General features: G+C 46.6%; 1 protein-coding gene across 1 annotated transcript in view; it reads right to left on the reverse strand.

Annotated features, from left to right (window-relative positions):
• The window catches only part of ITIH6 (inter-alpha-trypsin inhibitor heavy chain family member 6), a 33,097-nt gene extending 13,462 nt beyond the window's left edge, over positions 1–19,635 (reverse strand). The window contains exons 1-6 of the mRNA XM_088658637.1: positions 19,438–19,635; positions 14,578–14,613; positions 7,560–7,714; positions 3,884–3,994; positions 2,388–2,635; positions 1,411–1,580 (exon numbers count right to left, since the gene is read on the reverse strand). Coding sequence (XP_088514763.1) covers positions 1,411–1,580; positions 2,388–2,635; positions 3,884–3,994; positions 7,560–7,714; positions 14,578–14,613; positions 19,438–19,620 — 903 coding nt within the window. The 5' untranslated portion in view covers positions 19,621–19,635. The remainder of the gene's footprint in view (positions 1–1,410; positions 1,581–2,387; positions 2,636–3,883; positions 3,995–7,559; positions 7,715–14,577; positions 14,614–19,437) is intronic.
• Positions 19,636–19,802: the final 167 nt, after the last annotated feature.

Here is a 19,802-nt window from a genome sequence, read left to right on the forward strand (position 1 = left end):
TTGCTCTGCTTTCCTTTGGACCACATCAGTGAGGCTGGCAGGGGGTCTTGTCATCTGGGCAGCCCAGGACCTCCACACACACTACCTACGCTTGTGCCCCAGAGAAGTCCCTTTGGTGCTGCTAATGCAGCAAAACCAACACGGGGAAGCAGTTAAGAGTTACTGGTCTCTGCAGCCACAGCAGGCACTGTGATTCTCCAGTGGTTTGACTTCACCCCCAGAAGAAAAAGAAGAAGAGTTTGGATTTGATATCCCGCTTTATCACTACCCTAAGGAGTCTCAAAGCGGCTAACTTTCTCCTTTCCCTTCCTCCCCCACAACAAACACTCTGTGAGGTGAGTGGGGCTGAGAGACTTCAGAGAAGTGTGACTAGTCCAAGGTCAACCAGCAGCTGCATGTGGAGGAGCGGAGACGCGAACCCAGTTCCCCAGATTACGAGTCTACCGCTCTTAACCACTACACCACACTGGCTCCGTTGTCTCTTGAGACAGATGGATGCCAACAACAAACCTGTGGATCTCCAGAGGATCTCCTGTGGATCTCCAGAGGTTGCTGGGTTTAAAATCCCACCATCCCTGGCCATTGTGCATGCTGGCTGGGACTGATGGTAGTTAGAGTCCAACAATAGTGGGAAGACAACAGACTATCCCTGCTGTTGCATTAGCAGCTTCTAAGGAAAGGTAGCTGGGGATGGTAATTATCTTCCTCTCCTACAAGCACAACTGCAGAAAAAATGTGAAAGATGTGGTATTGGGTGCAGAATTTGGCTTCCTAATAATCTCACCGTCCTTCCTTTCTTTCAAGCAAGTTTTTATCTCTCATGCGTAACAGGAAGATTTGTATGGGCCTTACAGAATTATCAGAAGAATTACCAGGGCTAAATAAGATTGCCCGGTGTAACTGTGCCGCATGCAGAAACTGAAACACGGAGAATACTGTAAATGGAAAGTACTTTATAGAGACATTCATTTGCATAAGTTATCCAGATTGCATGGTCCTGCTTTTATAGAAGCAGGACTTATTTTGAACCAAGTACTCACAGTCCTGCCTGCTTGTGACCTTCTAGAGCAGGCATCCCCAAACTGCAGCCCTCCAGATGTTTTGGCCTACAACTCCCATGATCCCTAGCTAACAGGACCAGTGGTCGGGGAAGATGAGAATTGTAGTCCAAAACATCTGGAGGGCCGAAGTTTGGGGATGCCTGTTCTAGAGGCATCTGACTGACAAGTTTCGCAACACAGCTGGACTAAGCAGCCATTCAATTTGATCCAACAAAGCCATTCTCATGCTCGCATTGGTCCCTGCCTGGATCCCTCTGTATCACAGTCTGTGTTACCCTTTCTAAGGCAGTCCTGAAGCCCCAAATGTTCCATCTAGTCTCAGTTCTGGTTGGGTAGTCCTTTCCCTAACCTGCACGTCTCCTGCAACATCCGGCATGGTCACGTCATACTGAACCACAAAATCACCCATGATTCCTGAGCTGGAGAACTCCGCCTGCTCTTGCGGGGTTGGGGTGAAAACAATCCAAGCACAGTGTGTTCCTTTCTCCACCCGAGTAGATGGTGGCACATCAGCATCACCTGAAAGGAAATGGCAAATGCATCTGTGGTGTGGACGAGGTTGAGGGCAGCTGGCTCACCCATGCATGAGAGCAACAGCACGGAATGAACTCAAGTGTGTGGATCAGCCTTTATAGACCTAGCACTACGGACAGAACTTCCAGATCCTTTTAACTGGGCTCAGGGCTCTTCCACACTTCCGCTTGTCCCAAGCCTAGAAAGCAAGGGTCCGAGAGGTTTTCCGCTTGCCCTGTGCTTTCTGGGCATGGGTCTGAGTGGTTTTCTGTTTGCCCGACCACTTTCCTCGGGAAAACCCACTCTTTACCGCAGTATCAGAGCAAACATCAATCAGCAGAAAATCCAGTTGATGTTTGCTCTGGTTCAGCAGTAAAGAGCAAGTTTTCCCAGGGGAAAGAGGTGGGAGAAGCGGAAGTGTTGCACATGCGTGTGCGAATCATCCCCAAGACTTGGAATCTACAGGTCCTGTTTTTCATGAAAACTGAGCAGCAGTTCCCAGGTGTATCTATCTGCCTTTGCTGAAAGCCTAAGATTTTGGGAGCAAAAGCTACACAACCAACACACCCAAATCTGCAATTCACCTCCTCCTATGTTACAACTGTGGCGAAAGCAGGTGGCGTCACAACACAAGAGTGTACCGCAGTGCTCTGGAACCTGCTTAAACCTGGACAGCCGGCTGATCATCAAAGCAAGAGATAATAATTAAGCACACTGGATAAATGTATTATCCTTTTCTTTTTACAAAAAAGACCAAAAGTGACGCTTATCTGGCAGCCCCCCTGACCATGCAGCCGGAGGAGAACTCCATACCTTGAAGGGTGTTGGTCAGCAGTCGGCTCGTGCGGAGTGGCAGCACATGGACGTAGCTGATGCCGGTGCGCTCGGAGATGTTCACCTCCACGCTGAGGTTCCTTACCACCTGATGGGGCCGGATGCTGATGGCATGCTGGTACTTGCCCAAATGGCGCTGCAGCAGCTCTTCGTAAGTCAGCTCAAAGGTCACCTTGCCCCCTGCCTCCACGCTGGCCGACACCCTGAATTTTTCCGTTTCTCGGTCCCTGGGAAATGTCACTCAATAGCAGGTTATCGGATATGATGTTTGCTCTTTGAGAACCCACTCGGCAGGAGCCCTGCACTTGTGGCAAGCCCGCTCATTATCAATCTCAACTGGTTGCGTGAACAATTCCGCACAAGCACAGAGCAGGCTGCAATTGGGCATGCTTTCAAAAAATCTTCCTGAAGGGGGCTGAGTGGTGGGTGTCATTGACTACCTCTCTCCTTTGCATGCTTCCAAACAGATTCTGAGCCTGGACCAGCCAGCCGGCCGGCTCAGCCCTCTCCCTTGACCGTCCCATTCTCCCTTCCACCAGGTTTTCCATTCCCATTCCCCCAAAAGTCAGCCACCATTTTGTGGACACTGAGCATGCTCTGTCCTCCTTGGGCTGCTCTGTGGTCCTTAAGATCTCCCCCCCCCCACACGAGTTTTTTTTTTGGTACTTTGGCAAACCTTGAGGTTTCCCCAAGCCTGCTGATGCTTCATTAATATACTGTATATTCCTGCATATAAGACTACTTTTTAACCCAGGAAAATCTTCTCAAAAGCCGGGGGTTGTCTTATACGCCGGGTCGTATTTCTTATACGGCGAGTATATCCCAAACTCTATATTTTAACTGGAAAAGTTGAGGGTCGTCTTATACGCCCAGTCATCTTATACGCTGGAATATACGGTACTCATTTTTATCCACTTTAGGTACACTTTATATGCATTTCTGTATGCTTTATTTGCTTGGAGAATTGCAAGGCAAAACTCAGAGAAGTGTGGATTTTGAATTGTGGCGTTGCTTCGGAAAGTTTGAATCAGGAAGGTTCTCCTTTAAATGCAAACAGAATCAAATATCTCCCCCACCCCAAGTTCCAGTCCTTATGCAGTCAGAACAGCTTTATCCAGACTTGTGAGGGGATGGCAGAATCCACAGGTCTGCAAAAGGACAAACATTCATTCTTCAGGGGGGAAAGCACTTGGGTGGCACCTCCCCAAACAGCTGAATGGAGCATGCTCAGTGGGAATGGAATGCTGGTGGTGAGCAGGGGATGGTCTGGGCTATCTGAGAAGAGGGCTTGGCTACCCGGAAGCGCTTCACACTGCAACATTTTGTTGCAGGTTCCACCAATTGGTCTCTGTTGTTTCAGAGCAGAGTCGTGGAGGTTACACTTCTCACATGTGAGATTTGAGCTGTGTGCACATGAAAGGCCCCTAGCTATCTCTGGAGGAGGGCAAAGGTTGCATGGCAGGAGGGTCTCTTACTTGGTGCCAACATGAGCTGCTGTCTTTCCCTGCCTGCGGGCTTCATCATACATCTTCTTTGCCTGGTGCTTCTCCTTCACCTCAGCCACATAGATTTTCTCATTAATGGTCCTGGTATGGACAGGGAAAAAAAGTCACCCATGACTCCTTGTAGACTCTGCTAATACCATGAGTACAGATGAGATCAAAAGGAAACTATAAAAAGTGACTTGCTGTTTTAAATATAGATCTGTGAACAGGTAAAGGGGACTGAGAACAACAGATGTCAGAATTGTTCTGCACTTCACGCTCTTTACAAAACAGGATGTGGAAAATAATACTGCTAGCTTCCGAGCATGGTAGCTCTAGTTTCCCCAAAAAAATCTTCCTGAGCTGGGGAGATAGAGAGGCGCTCATTTGTGCCAGGACTCACCAGAGCACAACTCTGGCATCTGTTTTCAATGCCAGAGATCAACCCTGAAATATATAGTTGGTTGAGTGTGGGAGAGATGAGATTGACAGCAAGCTTCAAAGGTCTGTGATTGGCTCTATTCAATAGGAAATTGTGCAAAGAAACCCCAGTATATTGGAAGAACGAGTGCCAAGGCAACATTTTTACACCTTGGAATAATCAGAGATAAAGGAGCTCCTATGGAATGATCCCATGTAGCCTCAAACACTAGGATGGAGTTGGCAGTAGTGAACTTACCTTTCCCCACCCCCCCACACCAATTGAACGTCTGGAAGCTTATATGAAGACTCCACTGAGTACACACATCAGGGATGAGAGACCTGTGGCTCAGCAGGTGCTGTTGCACTTCCACTCCCATTGCTGACCATACCGGTAGTACCTGCGGGGTGGAGCTGATGGGAGCCCAAGAACATAAGGCGAGCCTCCTGAAGTAGGCCATCTAGTCCAGCATCCTGTTCTCACAGATGCTGGTGGGAAGGAAGCCCACAAGCAGAACGTGAGCACTAGGCCCTCTCCCCTCCTGTGGTTTCCAGCAAATGGTATTCAGAAGCATTACTGTCTCCAGCCATGGAGATACGAGCACAGCCATCATGGTTAGTAGCTATGGATATTTCCTTCCTCCATGAATTTGTCTAATCCTCTTTTAATGCCATCCAGGTTGGTGGCTATTGCTGCCTCTTGTGAGAACGTTCTGTTTTGTTGGATGTCCCTGAGAGAGGGAGAAAAACTTTATTCTCCGCTTTCTCCACGCTAAGCATGATCTCATGTCACTTCTGGATCCCAGCAGTTTCCCACCTGACCCACACTTTCTAGGCACAGTTGATTTCCCCCCTGCCCTGCTCCTTTCCAAGGAAAAACCTGGACAAATGACAATCCAGGGGAAACCTGGATATTCTCCGACCGATGGAGAACCCCATAAGGGCAGATTTTTGCTTATTACAAGAGCTAAAGAGAGGTTTATGTGAAGAGCTTAGGAATAGGCATGCTGCTCCTGCCCCTGTGCTCAGGGTAAGAGGCATCTCTTTGAAACAGCCTCCCACCACCCAGCAAACCCATCCTCTGCAATTACGGTAAAAGACAACCTCATTTGCCATGGCAGGGAAGGAAAACAAACTTCCCACAGCAGCTTGAACAAGCCTTGCCTGTGTTCCAGGGCCTGCAAGCAGGCGGGCCCAAGAGGAGGCACCGCCAGAATCAAGCAGTCTCCTCTGCCGCCACGTTTTCTTTGGCTGCTGGGACAATCCTCAGCCTTATCCCCAAGGATGCTCCTGCCCATTCAAGGGAGCTTTCTTCTCTGTGCTCCATTGTGAGGGGCTTGAGGAGGTTACATGAGGAAGTGGGAGGGGCTGGTGTGTGTCTGATGGGGAGCTGGGCAGAGAAAAATCTAGCTCGGGAGTTCTGGAACATCACTTGTCCGCTTTCCCCAGGGCACAGTGCAGGCTTCCTCACTTCTTGCAGCTCTGCAAACAGCTCTGTTCTTTCTCAGACCAACCACTGTCAGATTTCTGTGGTTTGGCTTCCTCTGCCTTTAACAGCTGTTTGCTCTGTAGACATGAGACAGGTGATCATGATTACCTCCATGCTGTGAACAACTTCACCTAACTCCTGCAGATCAAACAGCTGTGAAAAACACAGGAACAGTGTGTGTGTTTTTTTAAAAAAAATATTTGATTGGCATACCTGATGGTCAAGGGCTGCCCCCTCCAACCACATTCCATTACACTTATACTGAATGGGCCTTCTAAACTCCTTATCTTCTTTCTCCTTCTCTTCTTCGTGTTTACTTTCCTCATCCAACTCTTTTTCTACCTGTTATTATTCACACATTACTCTATGCCTCACCCTCAGCACATGTCTGCAGGGAATTCTCCATTGCAGGGTGTGCTGAGCTGGTCTGGAGGCCTAAGAAGAGGTACTTCCAGCTTTACGCTACTTTGTGGGTAGGATTCAAGTACTGTATATTGGACTGGTCATGTTGTTCAGATGTCTGATTATTGTCTTCCAAAGCAACTACTCTATTCCCAACTGAAGTATAATGCCAGTGACAACAAAAGAGGTTTAAAGATGCTCTCAAGACAAACCTAAAAAAAAAAAAAAGTAGTATAAACACCAACAATTGGGAAACACTGGCCTGCAAGGGCTCCGATTGGAGAATAGCCTCTACCAAAGGCATCATGGACAGAAGCACAAATTCAGGAAGAAAGGGAAAAATGAGCTATGAGGAAGGTACGTTTGGCAAATCCTCATCGTGGTCAACTCCCACCCGGTAACCTATGTCCCCACTGTGGAAGGATGTGCGGATCCAGAATTGGCCTCCACAGTCACCTATGGACACATCGTTAAGACCATATTCATGGAAGACAATTTTACTTGGCTATGAGTGATCGCCAAGGAAGAAGAATTGACTGTGGACCTCTAAGGTCTCGAGCAGAGCTCCTTTCCTTGGACCATTTAAATAAGGGCAGTCCAACATGAGGCCCAAGTAGGGTTGCCAGACTCAATAGAGGACAGGACTTCTGTGCCTTTAATTGCCCTGCTCTCTTTTGAGTCTGGAAACCTTAAAGAGAAACCAGCAGACCCTTTGTTTAATTTCCAAGCAAAGGGTCTGCTGGTTTCTCTTTAAGGTTTCCAGACTCAAAAGAGAGCAGGGCAATTAAAGGCACAGAAGTCCTGTCCAGTATTGAGTCTGGCAACCCTAGGCCCAAGGGTCACATGCCCTTTCTGCCCTTTCTGGAGGGCCTCAGCAACATCTGACACACACCCCAGCCCTTGTGCCACCTTCCCAAAGCTGGGTAAGAAGGTGCTGGGCTTTGGGAAGGAGGTGTAAGGGTTCTAACAGGTCCTAGAGTCCTCATTCCTCCTTCCCAAAGCCTAGTTAGTGCTTGTCCAGCTTTGGAAAGAAGGTTGGAAGGGCTCTAGGACCCTACCAGAGCATTGCACATCCTTCCCAAAGCCCAGCTCTTTGCTTAGCTGGCTTTAGGAAGGCAGCGTGAGAGCTGGGAGGGGGGCTTCAAATTTTGGGCAGTGTGCATGGGTTCTGTGTCAAAGTGCTGCTGCGGCCCACTTGGTATGGAAAGTTGGAGCACCCTGTTTCAAATGGAAACACTAGGGATTGAGCCTGGGACCTTTTGCATGCAAAGTTTGTGCTCCACCACTGAGCTACATTCCTTTCAGTCCCATAAAATTATGGCTCTGTCATGGTGCCTTCCGCTAGCTCAGACTCACATGGTAAAGTTGGAGATGAAGGCCGAACTGGGCAGGTCCAGATCAAAGAAAGCTTCTTTTGCCTCTGCGTGTGGGTTGGTCATGAAAGTCCACACCTGGGTGGAGGCATAGCGAGACACTATGGTTGAGCGCACCAAGAAACTGGAAATGATGAGCTAAAGAGAAAACCAAAAGGAGAGTCAGAATGAATATCAGCCATAAGGAGCCCTCTGAGAAGCGTTACCTGGATCATTTGTGAGGTAGGTGGACTTGAAGAAAATAACCATGAAAACCCTCCAAGTAGGACCAAACCCTCTTGCCACACCTGCTTTGTGTGGGGCCCCAGCTGCACAGAATAGAGCTGGATTGTGGGTGGAGAGGTGGGAAACAGCTCCGACTACAGCCTTTCAAGCCAGAATAAAACAAGATTTATTCATGCAGACAGTAATATCTATCATTTGATTACTGATTGATCAAGTTCATAAAAAATCAGCATTTGCGGGTAGCCCTTAATTATAAGCCATTCCTTCTTCTAAAGTTTTAATGGTAAGTCAGGCATGTCCAAAGTCCGTTTCGGGGGGGGGGGGGTCTAATCCAGCCCACCGGTTGGTTTACTCTGCCCCTGTGGCAGTTTATTTCCTGGGGTAAAATCCTAAAACAGGGGCCAGCAAACTTTTTCAGCAGGGGGGCTGGTCCACTGTCCCTCATACCTTGTGGGGGGGGGCGGACTATAGTTTGAAAAATAATAATGAAAGAATTCCTATAAATAACCCAGAGATGCAATTTAAAGAAAAGGACACATTCTACTCATGTAAAAACATGCTGATTCCCGGACTGTCTGTGGGCCGGATTTAGAAGGCGATTGGGCTGGATTCGGCCCCCGGGCCTTAGTTTGCCTACCCATGTCCTTAAAAAACCTCAACAACTTCAATCCTAAAAAAAGGTCAACAACTTTGGCTGGCCCTTTGGTCAGCCCTCACGGCCCTTCACTTCATCAAATCTGGCCCTCTTTGAAAAAAGTTTGGACGCCACTGTGGTAAGTACTTGACTCCAGACAAAACAGGTTGTGTTGTGTTCCCCCTTTCTTAGCTACCGTATTTTCAATCCCCAAGAGACACTCAGTTACGCAGATAAAATTATGGCTTGTATCCGTCTTTGTTTATATTGTTTTATTGCATTAGTTTGTTTTCTGTATTGGTTTTAAATTTGATTTTAAGGGGAGGGGTCAATTTTAGTTTGTAATTTTCTGTCTTTGTATTGTTTTACTGTATTTTTTGATTTACATAGGTTTTAGGGAGGGATTTTTAGTCGGGTGTGGGAATCTGTTAAATTTTAGTGTATTTGTAATTTTTATTGTTTTTGGTTTTATTGTTTTATTGTGTTTTTTGTGTTTTTCTTTTGTTCTGTTCTTTGCTGTTTTTACAGAGGTTTTATTTTGTTTTTAAGGGGAGGGGTCAGGGCTGCCCGGGAGGGGGTCCCAGCAAGCAAAATGGCTGGGGCAGATTCCACAGGGGGTGATGCACTGGGACAACCGATCTCAGTGGTCACGGGTAGGAGGAGGAGTTACGCTAAGACCAGACCATGTCATTACCGAGGAGGCAGACTTAGTCGTTGTCTGGGGACTATCCCTGCCTCCGGGTCTGGTCCTGACCGGACGGATATTGGAATCAGCAAGGGATACCCACATGACCTGAAGGTGCTGCTGTGCAATGCCAGGTCGATGATGAATAAGACCACTGCCATTCACGACCTGATTGTGGATGGAGGATTTGACCTGGCATGTGTGACAGAGACCTGGTTGGATGAAGCCGATGGGCCCGTTCTTGGCGCTGCTTGTCCACCAGGTTTCTCTTATGCACAGCAACCCAGGCCATCTGGGCGGGGAGGGGGGGGTTGCAGTGATTTTTAGGAAGTCATTAGTTTGCACCAGGCGTCCTATTGGTAAGACGGAGTTTTCTGAGTGCATGTTCTGGAAGTTGGGCAATAGGGGCAGTACAGGATTCCTTTTGGTGTACCGACCTCCCCGCTGCACCAAGGATTCCCTGCCCGAGCTGCTTCAGGTCGTGTCGGATGTGCTCCTGGAGACACCTAGCTTGGTTGTCTTAGGGGATTTTAACATCCATGCCGACACGACCTTACAAGGAGCCGCTCGGGACTTCGTGGAAAGCATGGCCACCATGGGGCTGTCCCTGAATAAGTCTGGCCCAACTCATAGCCGCGGACATGCCTTGGACTTGGTGTTCACCTCTATGGATGTTGGTGATCTGACATTAAGTAAAAGCGAAACAAAAGAAGTGCCATGGTCAGATCACTTTCTGGTGCAACTGGACTTCTCCGCAACCCTTCCCCTCTGCAGGGAGGTGGGACCGATTCGGATGGTCCGCCCCCGCTACTTAATGGATCCAATTGGCTTCCAGAGAGTGGTAGGGGATGTTTTATCCCATGTCGATGGCCTTTCAGCTGATTCCCTGGTGGCCCGCTGGAATGCGGAGTTAACCAGCGCTATTGACTGTCTGGCTCCGAAGCGCCCTCTCAGATTGCATGGAGCCCGGACAGCCCCGTGGTTTTCCCCGGCGCTGAGGGCGATGAAACAGTCGTTGAGACGGCTAGAGCGCCGGTGGCGGAAAACTCATTTTGAATCAGACCGGACACGGGCTAGAGCTCAACTTCGAGCCTACCAAGTGGCAATGGCGACAGCGAAGAGGACCTTCTTCACCGTCTCCATCGCATCTGCAGAAAACAGCAGCAGGAGACTCTTCCAGGTGGTTCGCAATTTAGCGGAACCACCTGCTCCATCCGGGCCCAGTACGGGCCACATGATCTCCTGCAATGATTTTGCAAAGTTTTTTGCAGATAAAGTCGCTCAGATTCGGGAAGAGGTAGACTCCACCGTGGGAGCAGGGCCGGGGCGGGGGAGTGCTAGAGTCCTGTCTAGTCAAGTTTTGTGGGATCAATTTCAATCTGTTACCTCCGAGGATGTGGACAGGCTGCTTCGACGAGTGAAACCAACCACCTGTCTCCTTGATCCTTGCCCATCCTGGCTTATAAAAGCTAGCCAGGAAGGGCTGGGCGATGGGCTTCGCGGGTTGGTAAATGCTTCTCTCCATGAAGGAGCCTTCCCAGACCCGCTGAAAGAGGCGGTTATTAAACCGCTTCTTAAAAAACCATCTTTAGATCCGGCCAATATGGCCAACTATCGCCCAGTCTCAAATCTTCCATTCTTGGGCAAGGTGATTGAGCGAGTGGTTGCTGAACAACTTCAGGCACGCCTGGAAGAAGCGGACCATTTGGATCCCTTCCAGTCAGGATTCAGGCCTCACCATGGGACTGAAACTGCCTTGGTCGCACTGGTCGATGATCTCCGGCGGGCTAGGGACAAAGGTAAGAGCTGTTTCCTTGTTCTGCTGGATCTCTCAGCGGCTTTTGACACCATCGACCATAACATCCTTCTGGATCGTCTAGAGGGTTTGGGAGCTGGGGGCACTGTCATGCAGTGGTTCCGCTCCTTCCTCCTGGGCCGTGTTCAGAAAGTGGTGGTGGGGGATGAGTGTTCAGACCCCTGGGCTCTCACTTGTGGGGTGCCTCAGGGTTCTGTCCTCTCCCCCATGCTTTTTAACATCTATATGCAGCCGCTGGGAGAGATCATCAGGGGGTTTGGGCTGGGTGTCCATCAGTATGCTGATGATACCCAGCTCTACCTCTCTTTTAAATCAGAACCAGTGAAGGCGGTGAAGGTCCTGTGTGAGTGCTTGGAGGCGGTTGGAGGATGGATGGCGGCTAACAGATTGAGATTGAATCCTGACAAGACAGAAGTACTGTTTGTGGGGGACAGGAGGCGGGCGGGTGTGGAGGACTCCCTGGTCCTGAATGGGGTAACTGTGCCCCTGAAAGACCAGGTGCGCAGCCTGGGAGTCATCTTAGACTCACAGCTGTCCATGGAGGCACAGGTCAACTCTGTGTCCAAGACAGCTGTTTATCAGCTCCATCTGGTACGCAGGCTGAGTCCCTACCTGCCCACTGACTGTCTCTCCAGAGTGGTGCATGCTCTAGTTATCTCTCGCTTGGACTACTGCAATGCGCTCTACGTGGGGCTACCTTTGAAGGTGACCCGGAAACTACAACTAATCCAGAATGCGGCAGCTAGACTGGTGACTGGGAGCGGCCGCCGAGACCACATAACACCGGTCCTGAAAGACCTACATTGGCTCCCAGTACGTTTCCGAGCACAATTCAAAGTGTTGGTGTTGACCTTTAAAGCCCTAAACGGCCTCGGTCCGGTATACCTGAAGGAGCGTCTCCACCCCCATCGTTCTGCCCGGACACTGAGGTCCAGCTCCGAGGGCCTTCTGGCGGTTCCCTCACTACGAGAAGCCAAGTTACAGGGAACCAGGCAGAGGGCCTTCTCGGTAGTGGCACCCACCCTGTGGAATGCCCTCCCACTAGAGGTCAAAGAGAACAACAATTACCAGACCTTTAGAAGGCATCTCAAGGCAGCCCTGTTTAGGGAAGCTTTTAATGTTTGATGGATTTCTGTATTTTAATGTTTGATGGATCTCTGTATTTTAGAATTTCTGTTTTGTTGGAAGCCGCCCAGAGTGGCTGGGGGAACCCGGCCAGATGGGCGGGGTATAAATAATAAATTAAAAAAAAACTAAAAAAAAACCAGGACTTCTGCCTATGCAATGAGATATCCACTCTCTCTCCCTGTGTGTATGCCCCCCTAGTGGCCCTCAATCTTCTCAGAAGGAGAAACCCCAGAACAGATTTGGGGAGGTGCACAGGGAAAGGAGAGAGACAACTTCATTGGATCCAATCCTATGGATATACATACTCTACATGACCCAAATATATATGGTAAATTAATTTTTTTAATGCATGGTCATTTGAGGTCTATACAGATATGTGTTTGTTTTCCCTAAAAAGAAACCTTGCTGGATTCCACCTGTCAATCAGTCAGTCTACAACCACTCAAGATGCTAAAGGTAAAGGTAAAGGGGCCCCTGAACATCAGGTCCAGTCGTGTCCGACTCTGGGGTTGCGGCGCTCATCTCGCTCTATAGGCCGAGGGAGCCAGCGTTTGTCTGCATACAGCTTCTGGGTCATGTGGCCAGCATGACAAAGCTGCTTCTGGCGAACCAGAGCAGCGCACGGAAACGCCGCTTACCTTCCCGCCGGAGTGGTACCTATTTATCTACTTGCACTTTGATGTGCTTTCGAACTGCTAGGTGGGCAGGAGCTGGGACCGAGCAACGGGAGCTCACCCCGCTGCAGGGATTCGAACCGCCGACCTTCTGATCAGCAAGCCCTAGACTCTGTGGATTAACCCACAGCGCCACCTGGGTCCCTACTCAAGATGCTAGCCTCTATTTATTTTATTTTATTGTTACATTTATATAGCACCTTTTCTTCCAAGGAGCTCAAGGTGATGTATGTGGTTCTCCCCCTCCCCATTCCATCCCCACAACAACCCTGTGAGGTAGGTTAGGCAACGAGATGGTGACTGGCTCAAGGTCTCCCAGTGAGCTTCATGGCTGAGTGGGGATTCAAACCCTGGTCCCTCAGGTCATAGTCCAACACTCTAGGTGCTATGCCGAAATCCCAAGGGAGCAGAAAAGACTATTTATGTATGCGGCTACGGCTGCGCGGATGTTATTGGCCCAGAGATGGAAAGAAGATAAAGTCCCTACCAGAGAAGAATGGCAGATTAAGTTGATGGATTATGCCGAATTGGCAAAAGTGACCGGAGAATCAGAAATCAGGAAGACCCAAATTTTAATAAGGAATGGGGGAAATTTATAATTTATCTTAAAAACCATTGTAAACAGTTAAAACTGTTAGTAGGATTGGAATAACACTTGTAGTTCAATGGTGAATTTTGGACATAATGGAGATGTAAAAGATTTGGATTGTCATAAAAGATGCAGGAGGAAATGATTAACAATAGGACACACAAAGGGAGATTATTTGGAATCTTGCTTTTTGTTGTACAGTATATTGGAAATGTGATTGTAAAACTTTGATCTGAAAACTGAATAAACAAGCAAGCAAGCAAGCAAGCAAAGAATTTTGTGGTGCAGTTCGTCAGCCAAATAATGCTTTTTTCATTTGTCCTGGAAAACCCATTGTTTCAATCAGAACTAATGTCAATCCACAGAAAAAAAACAATTGACATTTGTTCCAATTCAGCAGTAAGCAGTGGGTTTTCCCAGGGGAAAGCGCCAGGACAAGAGGAAGTGTGGACAAGCCCTTAGTTGAAAACCACCTTAAATTTCTAACATTTGTAGAACTTGAGATACAAGGCGCAATGAACAGGAGCTTTTCTTCTCTCTATGTATTGATGAGAAACTACCCTCCTATCCACTTCATGTGCTTTACTTTGCCTGCCTCCCACCCTGGGAAAAAAATCCTGTAGGTACTGTTGTGTATTGAGTCAAAGGATTTTATATCTGTATCACTATTGTCTGTATTTGCATTAGGGTAAAGTACGTAACTGCCTTTTGGTTCCAGAAGGTACAGCTACTATTGATTCATTTAAGCTGCTGTATTTGGATCCTCTGTCTTATTGGTTTCCTCCAAAAGGCAGCACTGTGATTGCCTGATATTGTTCCCTCCAAAATGTAGTCCCCTGTCCCTATAATTGTAGCTTTCCTCTCCTCAGAGCTCAGTCTTGTTTGCTTTAATAAAGAAGTGTTACTAGAGAACTGTCTCCAGCATATTATGTCAAGAGAGCTGAAATCACGAACCCCACGTCACAACAGGTACCATTGCACAGCAGCAAGGCATAAACTGGGGCAGAATCTCCCCCATCCCAGTTGTTACCTCCTGTTGCAGGTAACTGTTTGTTTGTTTGTTTTAAATTTGGGGTTTGTTTAAAATTTCAAAATGGCGCCCCCAGCTGCAGACAAAGCAACACAATCTATTCTAACACCTCTTTCTGCTACCTTTGCATAACAAACCTTGCACTGACATGACTGTGGTAAAAAAAAAAAGGATGGTCGATCAATAATAAATAAACTGGTAATCCAACATGATCACCTACCTCTGTTTTGGGGGTCTTCACTTGGCGTGTAGACCTCTGTGGAAGAAAACAAAAAGAGTTTGTTATTTCAAATGGAAAAGTGAATGTGCTGGATCAAACTAAATTCCAAGCAACTGCATGGGTTGCTATCCCCAAACAGTTTCCCAAAGCAAAACTGTTTCAAGTGTCTTCCAAATACTGGAATGATTACTAAATGGAAATGTGGAAGAGAATGTACTAGCTGTCACTGGATGAATGTGGTTGAAAGAACTTGAGCTGCATCTCGTATTGAATAGCTCAGATTTATTTTAAGTTGAGAAAGTCGATAGATGATGAATTTCTACATATAGGACATTTAAGGGTATATATTAGTTTAAATATGGGGTAGCAGCACCGTAATATAGTATCCGATGAACCTGAGAGAGAGATGAGTGGAAGTCAAATAGGAGGGGAGGAGATAAAGGGAAATAATTAAAGGAGATTATAGGAGGAGTGTACTTGGAATATTATGACTATAATAATTTTGGGTTTGAATGACTGAATAATTTTTGTTCGTATTTTATTCTTCATCTTTTCTTCTTTTTTCTTTTTTCCCCTTGCTTTTACTCGTAATTCTTTTAGAGTTACGAGTATTGCAATTTGAGTTGGATTTAAGTTGAATGTATGAATTTAATTTTCAATTTATATTTTTTACTGTTAATATTGTTAATTTCAGATCTCTTATTTTATATGATTTTGTATGTTTTCATTATTATTTCAAGTGTGTGTATGAGTTTATGTGTGTGTTCATTTTAATTTGAATCTCAATAAAGTTTATTTTTAATCAAAAAAATAAAATAAAGAAAGAGCTTGAGCTGCAAGCGTAGTTATGGATCCAGGTAGTTATGGATCCAGGGTGTGCCTTTCTTTCTGCTTGCGGACGTTGCATGGACATCCGATTGGCCACTGTGGGAAACAAGTGCTCACTGGAAGGACAGATCCTGAAGCTGAGGCTCCAATACCTTGGCCACCTCATGAGAAGAGAAGACTCCCTGGAAAAGACCCTGATGTTGGAAAAGATGGAGGGCACTAGGAGAAGGGGACGACAGAGGACGAGATGGTTGGACAGTGTTCTCAAAGCTACAAACATGAGTTTGACCAAACTGCGGGAGGCAGTGGAAGACAGGAGTGCCTGGCGTGCTCTGGTCCATGGGGTCACGAAGAGTCGGACACGACTAAACAGCAACAGATAAGAGTTTGGTCAAATTCAGGGCAGGACTCTTACATTTCATATGTGCTTAGGAGAATTCCCAGACTGTGAGCTTCAGTCTTCAAGAAAGACCAGACCTCATTAACAACAGCAAAAAGTAACACCATTTCCTCCAGATTACAACCTGCCAAACCACAGAGTCAGTCTGTTTTACAGGAATATGTAGTTTCCTTTGAAAGCCTTGGTTATAAAATCTGTTTACAATGAAAATTTGTCTGATTTCAGTCAACTGGACTGTGGCTGGGGATGTGGAGACACAGACATTTATTTCCGCCATGTTATAGTGAAAGAGAGTCATCTACCCTTCTTTTATCAGGTACAGTTTTCAGCAAGCACTGTGCTTACACCAGTTCTAGCCAGTTCTCAGCAGTCAATAATGGAGGCCTGCTGAAATTCCCTCTTTTGCACAAATCTTGGAGCCCCGTGGCCTCTCATTGGAATCTACAAAACTTTAGGTTCTAGGGGTGTGCCAAAATGACCAGTTTGTGTGTGTTTTGACTCATTGGCTAATTGACAATTTCCTTCATATTTCTTCATTCTGTCTTCTGTATATTCCTAATTCATATTGCCAGGTGCCTTCAAAGAGTCCATAAAATTTATACTCCTTAAGCATCTGAAAGTCAGGCAAGCTTTACCTCAGGGAATCCACTGAACTGCCTGCTTCCTTTCAGGTCACGCCATCCCCACCACAGGTGACCTTTCCAGTTCTACCAACTTTGTTTTGCATTGCTCAGCCAGCCATTTCTTTCCAAACATGCAACTACTTTCCCCTTTGAAGATTGCAAGCTCAGGAAAAAAGTGTTATGATCTGTGCCTACTTAAAACAAATAGCCATTTATTCCGAGTGGAGATTCAGCACGCATAGGCCTTGGGTTCCAAGAATAAATCATGCATTTCCACAAGTAAATAGTTTGTTCTGATTTAAATTATTGTGACTCCTAATGGGACTCACACCCCACTTTAGCATCCACGATGTCTCCAGCTCACTTGCTCAGCCCACCTCCCCAAATATCAAGGAAACAAAAGCTTGGAGGCAGTGCCTGTGGTTCTCCTGGGCTCAAGTTTGGCTTACCATCTCCACTTAAAAGACAACCATGTAGCACAGTTGGGTAAAAGCTCAGCCATGGGCCTTGAAGAGCTGCTGCTGAGAGTAGCTGAGATTGTAAGCCTGTAAGGACTGCTTTTCTCTTTATTGACCTGTATGTAGTTCTGGGAATGTTTTCAGCTGAAGAGTGGGGCACAAATGCTTAAAATAAATTATCGATAGTCAATGTGTTGTGACTACCACTCCCATAAGCCCCATCCAGGATGACTAGCAAACCCTCCAAGTATCTCGATTTTCCAGGGACAGTCCGGGAATTACAAAAGCCATCCTGGCTTCTGATTTGATCCTGGAATGTCCCTTTCCCCCCTGCCAGTGCTGCCACCGCCAAACTCAGGGAGGAGGATGACGCTTGTCTCAGGCGGCGGCAACCTCTCCATGGCCTCTCCGTCGCCACTGCTGCTGGCCGCCTTCCTTGGGCAGCTTGTGACAGCTGCTGGAGAATGGGCAAAGAGGAGGAGGGGCTGCCACCGCTGAGGCCCCAACCCCGCATGACTTGCCGGATAATGAGAGCGGGAGGAAGGACATCAGGCAGGGATGAAACTCCTTAGCATTTTGATTTTTCATTAGATACAAATCAAGTTATTTTTTTAAAACATGGGGGGTATCATAAAATAAATTGAAACTTATTCATTAATCATAAATTATATTGACCTGATGTGTTTGTTTTGATGGGAACTTTATAGGTTGGTTATCTGTGTGGACATCCTGTCATCTGATTTTTTAAAAGATTCAGCCACAGACAAGATCTTCACAAGAATCTTGTGCCAGAAATATTGTTTCCTGCTCTGATGAGAACACAAAACCTTTCCCATATCTTCCTTGATTTTATGATATAGGGTAAATCACATCATTCTAGGGCAGCACTGCCAAGTCTACATGGATCTGAAATACATATATATATTTAGTAATGTTTTATTTTTTCAAACAGTTTCTCTGTAGTTAGAAAGAGCTGAAGTGAGAAGCATTAAAATTAACATTGGAGGTCCAGTTAATTTAACCATGATCTTAAGAAGTAAAAAACAGCAGAAGATGTGATATTAGAGGAGACAACTTTTCCTAATTTGTTTCATTGCAAGCACTGCTTCATGTGGTAAAAAATGTTCTAGGACACTAACCACTTTTTAATGCTTGTTCTCAAATCTTGCCATTCATGGATTGCACCTGCTGTGGCTTTTGGTCTATCAAAGTTTGGATGGAAATAAGTCGCAGCTGCCATGGCCTGGATTTGGACCAAGATATCGCACTGATGGTGACTGCCTGGAATTACGTACCAAATAGGGACTCTGATTCCTCTCAGCTACAACAATCAAGGTCCAGTACTAGGGTGCATGAGAAATACTTCAGACAGCACGTAGCTCCCCCCTTCTACAGCTGGTCAGAGTTAATGGGCAGCTCCTCAATTACTAATTAACTAAAAACGAATATTCCTGGGTGGGAGGAAGAGATGGAAAATCATGGCATCTCTGTATTTCTGCTTGATGTCAAGATGGTACTGTTTTTGGTCCCATTAGATAAGGAACACAAAATAGATGAGGGAATACCAGACTCTGTTGGAAGAAGAGTATGCAATATTTTGAGTCATTCAGAACTCTTCATCTAGCACAGGGGTGGCCAACTCTGAAGAGACTGCGATCTACTCACAGAGTTAAAAACTGGCAGTGATCTACCCCCTTTGGGGGGTTCAGGTCAAAGTTGTGAAGCTTTCTAGGGAGGAGGAAAGCCCCATTTTTAGGGGTTCAGGTCAAGTTGTTGAGCTTTTCTGAGGTGGGAGGAAAGCCCTGTTTTTGGGGGTGAAGGCTAAAACGTTGAGCATTTTTAGGGGAACCAAAGTTGTTGAGCTTCTTTGGGGGGAGCCAGTGATCTACCAGTGATCTACCACAGACGTCCAGTGATCTACTGGTAGATCACGATCTACCTGTTGGACGTGCCTGATCTAGCAGAATGGAAATAAGCTAGTTACAGGTAGGTAGCCGTGTTGGTCTGACGTGGTCGAAACAAAATTTTAAAAATCCTTCCAGCAGCACCTTAGAGACCAACTAAGTTTTTTTATTTTGGTATGAGCTTTCCTGTGCATGCACACTTCTTCAGATACACGCTGAAGAAATACACTTGGAAATAAGCTGTTACCCAGCTTTGCAGTCTGTCTGTAGAGAGAGAGAGACTCTTTATTCTGCCCAGTAAGGAGTTCTGCATAACCCTAATGTTAGCATCCTACTTCACCTACTACTTCCAACACCCACTTGCCTATTCTGCATTGCACAATCCTAGGCAACGTGATCCGAAAAGAGAACACTTCACTAGTGTTTCCTCCCCTCCCTTCTCCACCTTTGGAAACCCATTGATTTTTCAAAGGCAGGAGAAGAACTCGGGAATATTTCTATTCAACCTTTCCACTGCTCTTGAACTATTTGGCACTGCTGCCTCCAGCTGACCTGACCGCTCAGTAGTCCTCTTTCCATAAAACAAAACAAAAAACAGCCAAGCATCATTTCACCCTTACATTTGTCTTGCTCCCAGCAGGACTTACCTCGTGAGAAGGTATGTGGATTTGAATAGGGTGCCCTGTGCTACATAAAGGTGACAGGATCAGGAAGAGGCAGAAAGAATATCCCAGGAGCCGCTCCATGGTGCTGGTGAATGGCATGAAAGTTCTGCCTCGTCTTTGCGGAAGGCTTTGTGGATGAGAACGCCTCCTTGGCATCTCCTTCATTCGTGCTTTTAAAACTTAGGTTTCTTTTTTCTTTTTTCTTTTTTCCTAAAAAAGGACCTATAAATGTAGCATTCATCCTGATACAAGCCTTGATTGTCCATGCATCCAAGACTGGAGGGTGGCCAGTTTCACTCGCTACTCCATAAGATGAAATGAAAACAAAATATTCTGAAGAGCCCGTG

Source organism: Zootoca vivipara, chromosome 15, assembly GCF_965207765.1.
Source record: "Zootoca vivipara chromosome 15, rZooViv2.hap1.1, whole genome shotgun sequence".
NCBI lineage: Eukaryota > Metazoa > Chordata > Lepidosauria > Squamata > Lacertidae > Zootoca > Zootoca vivipara.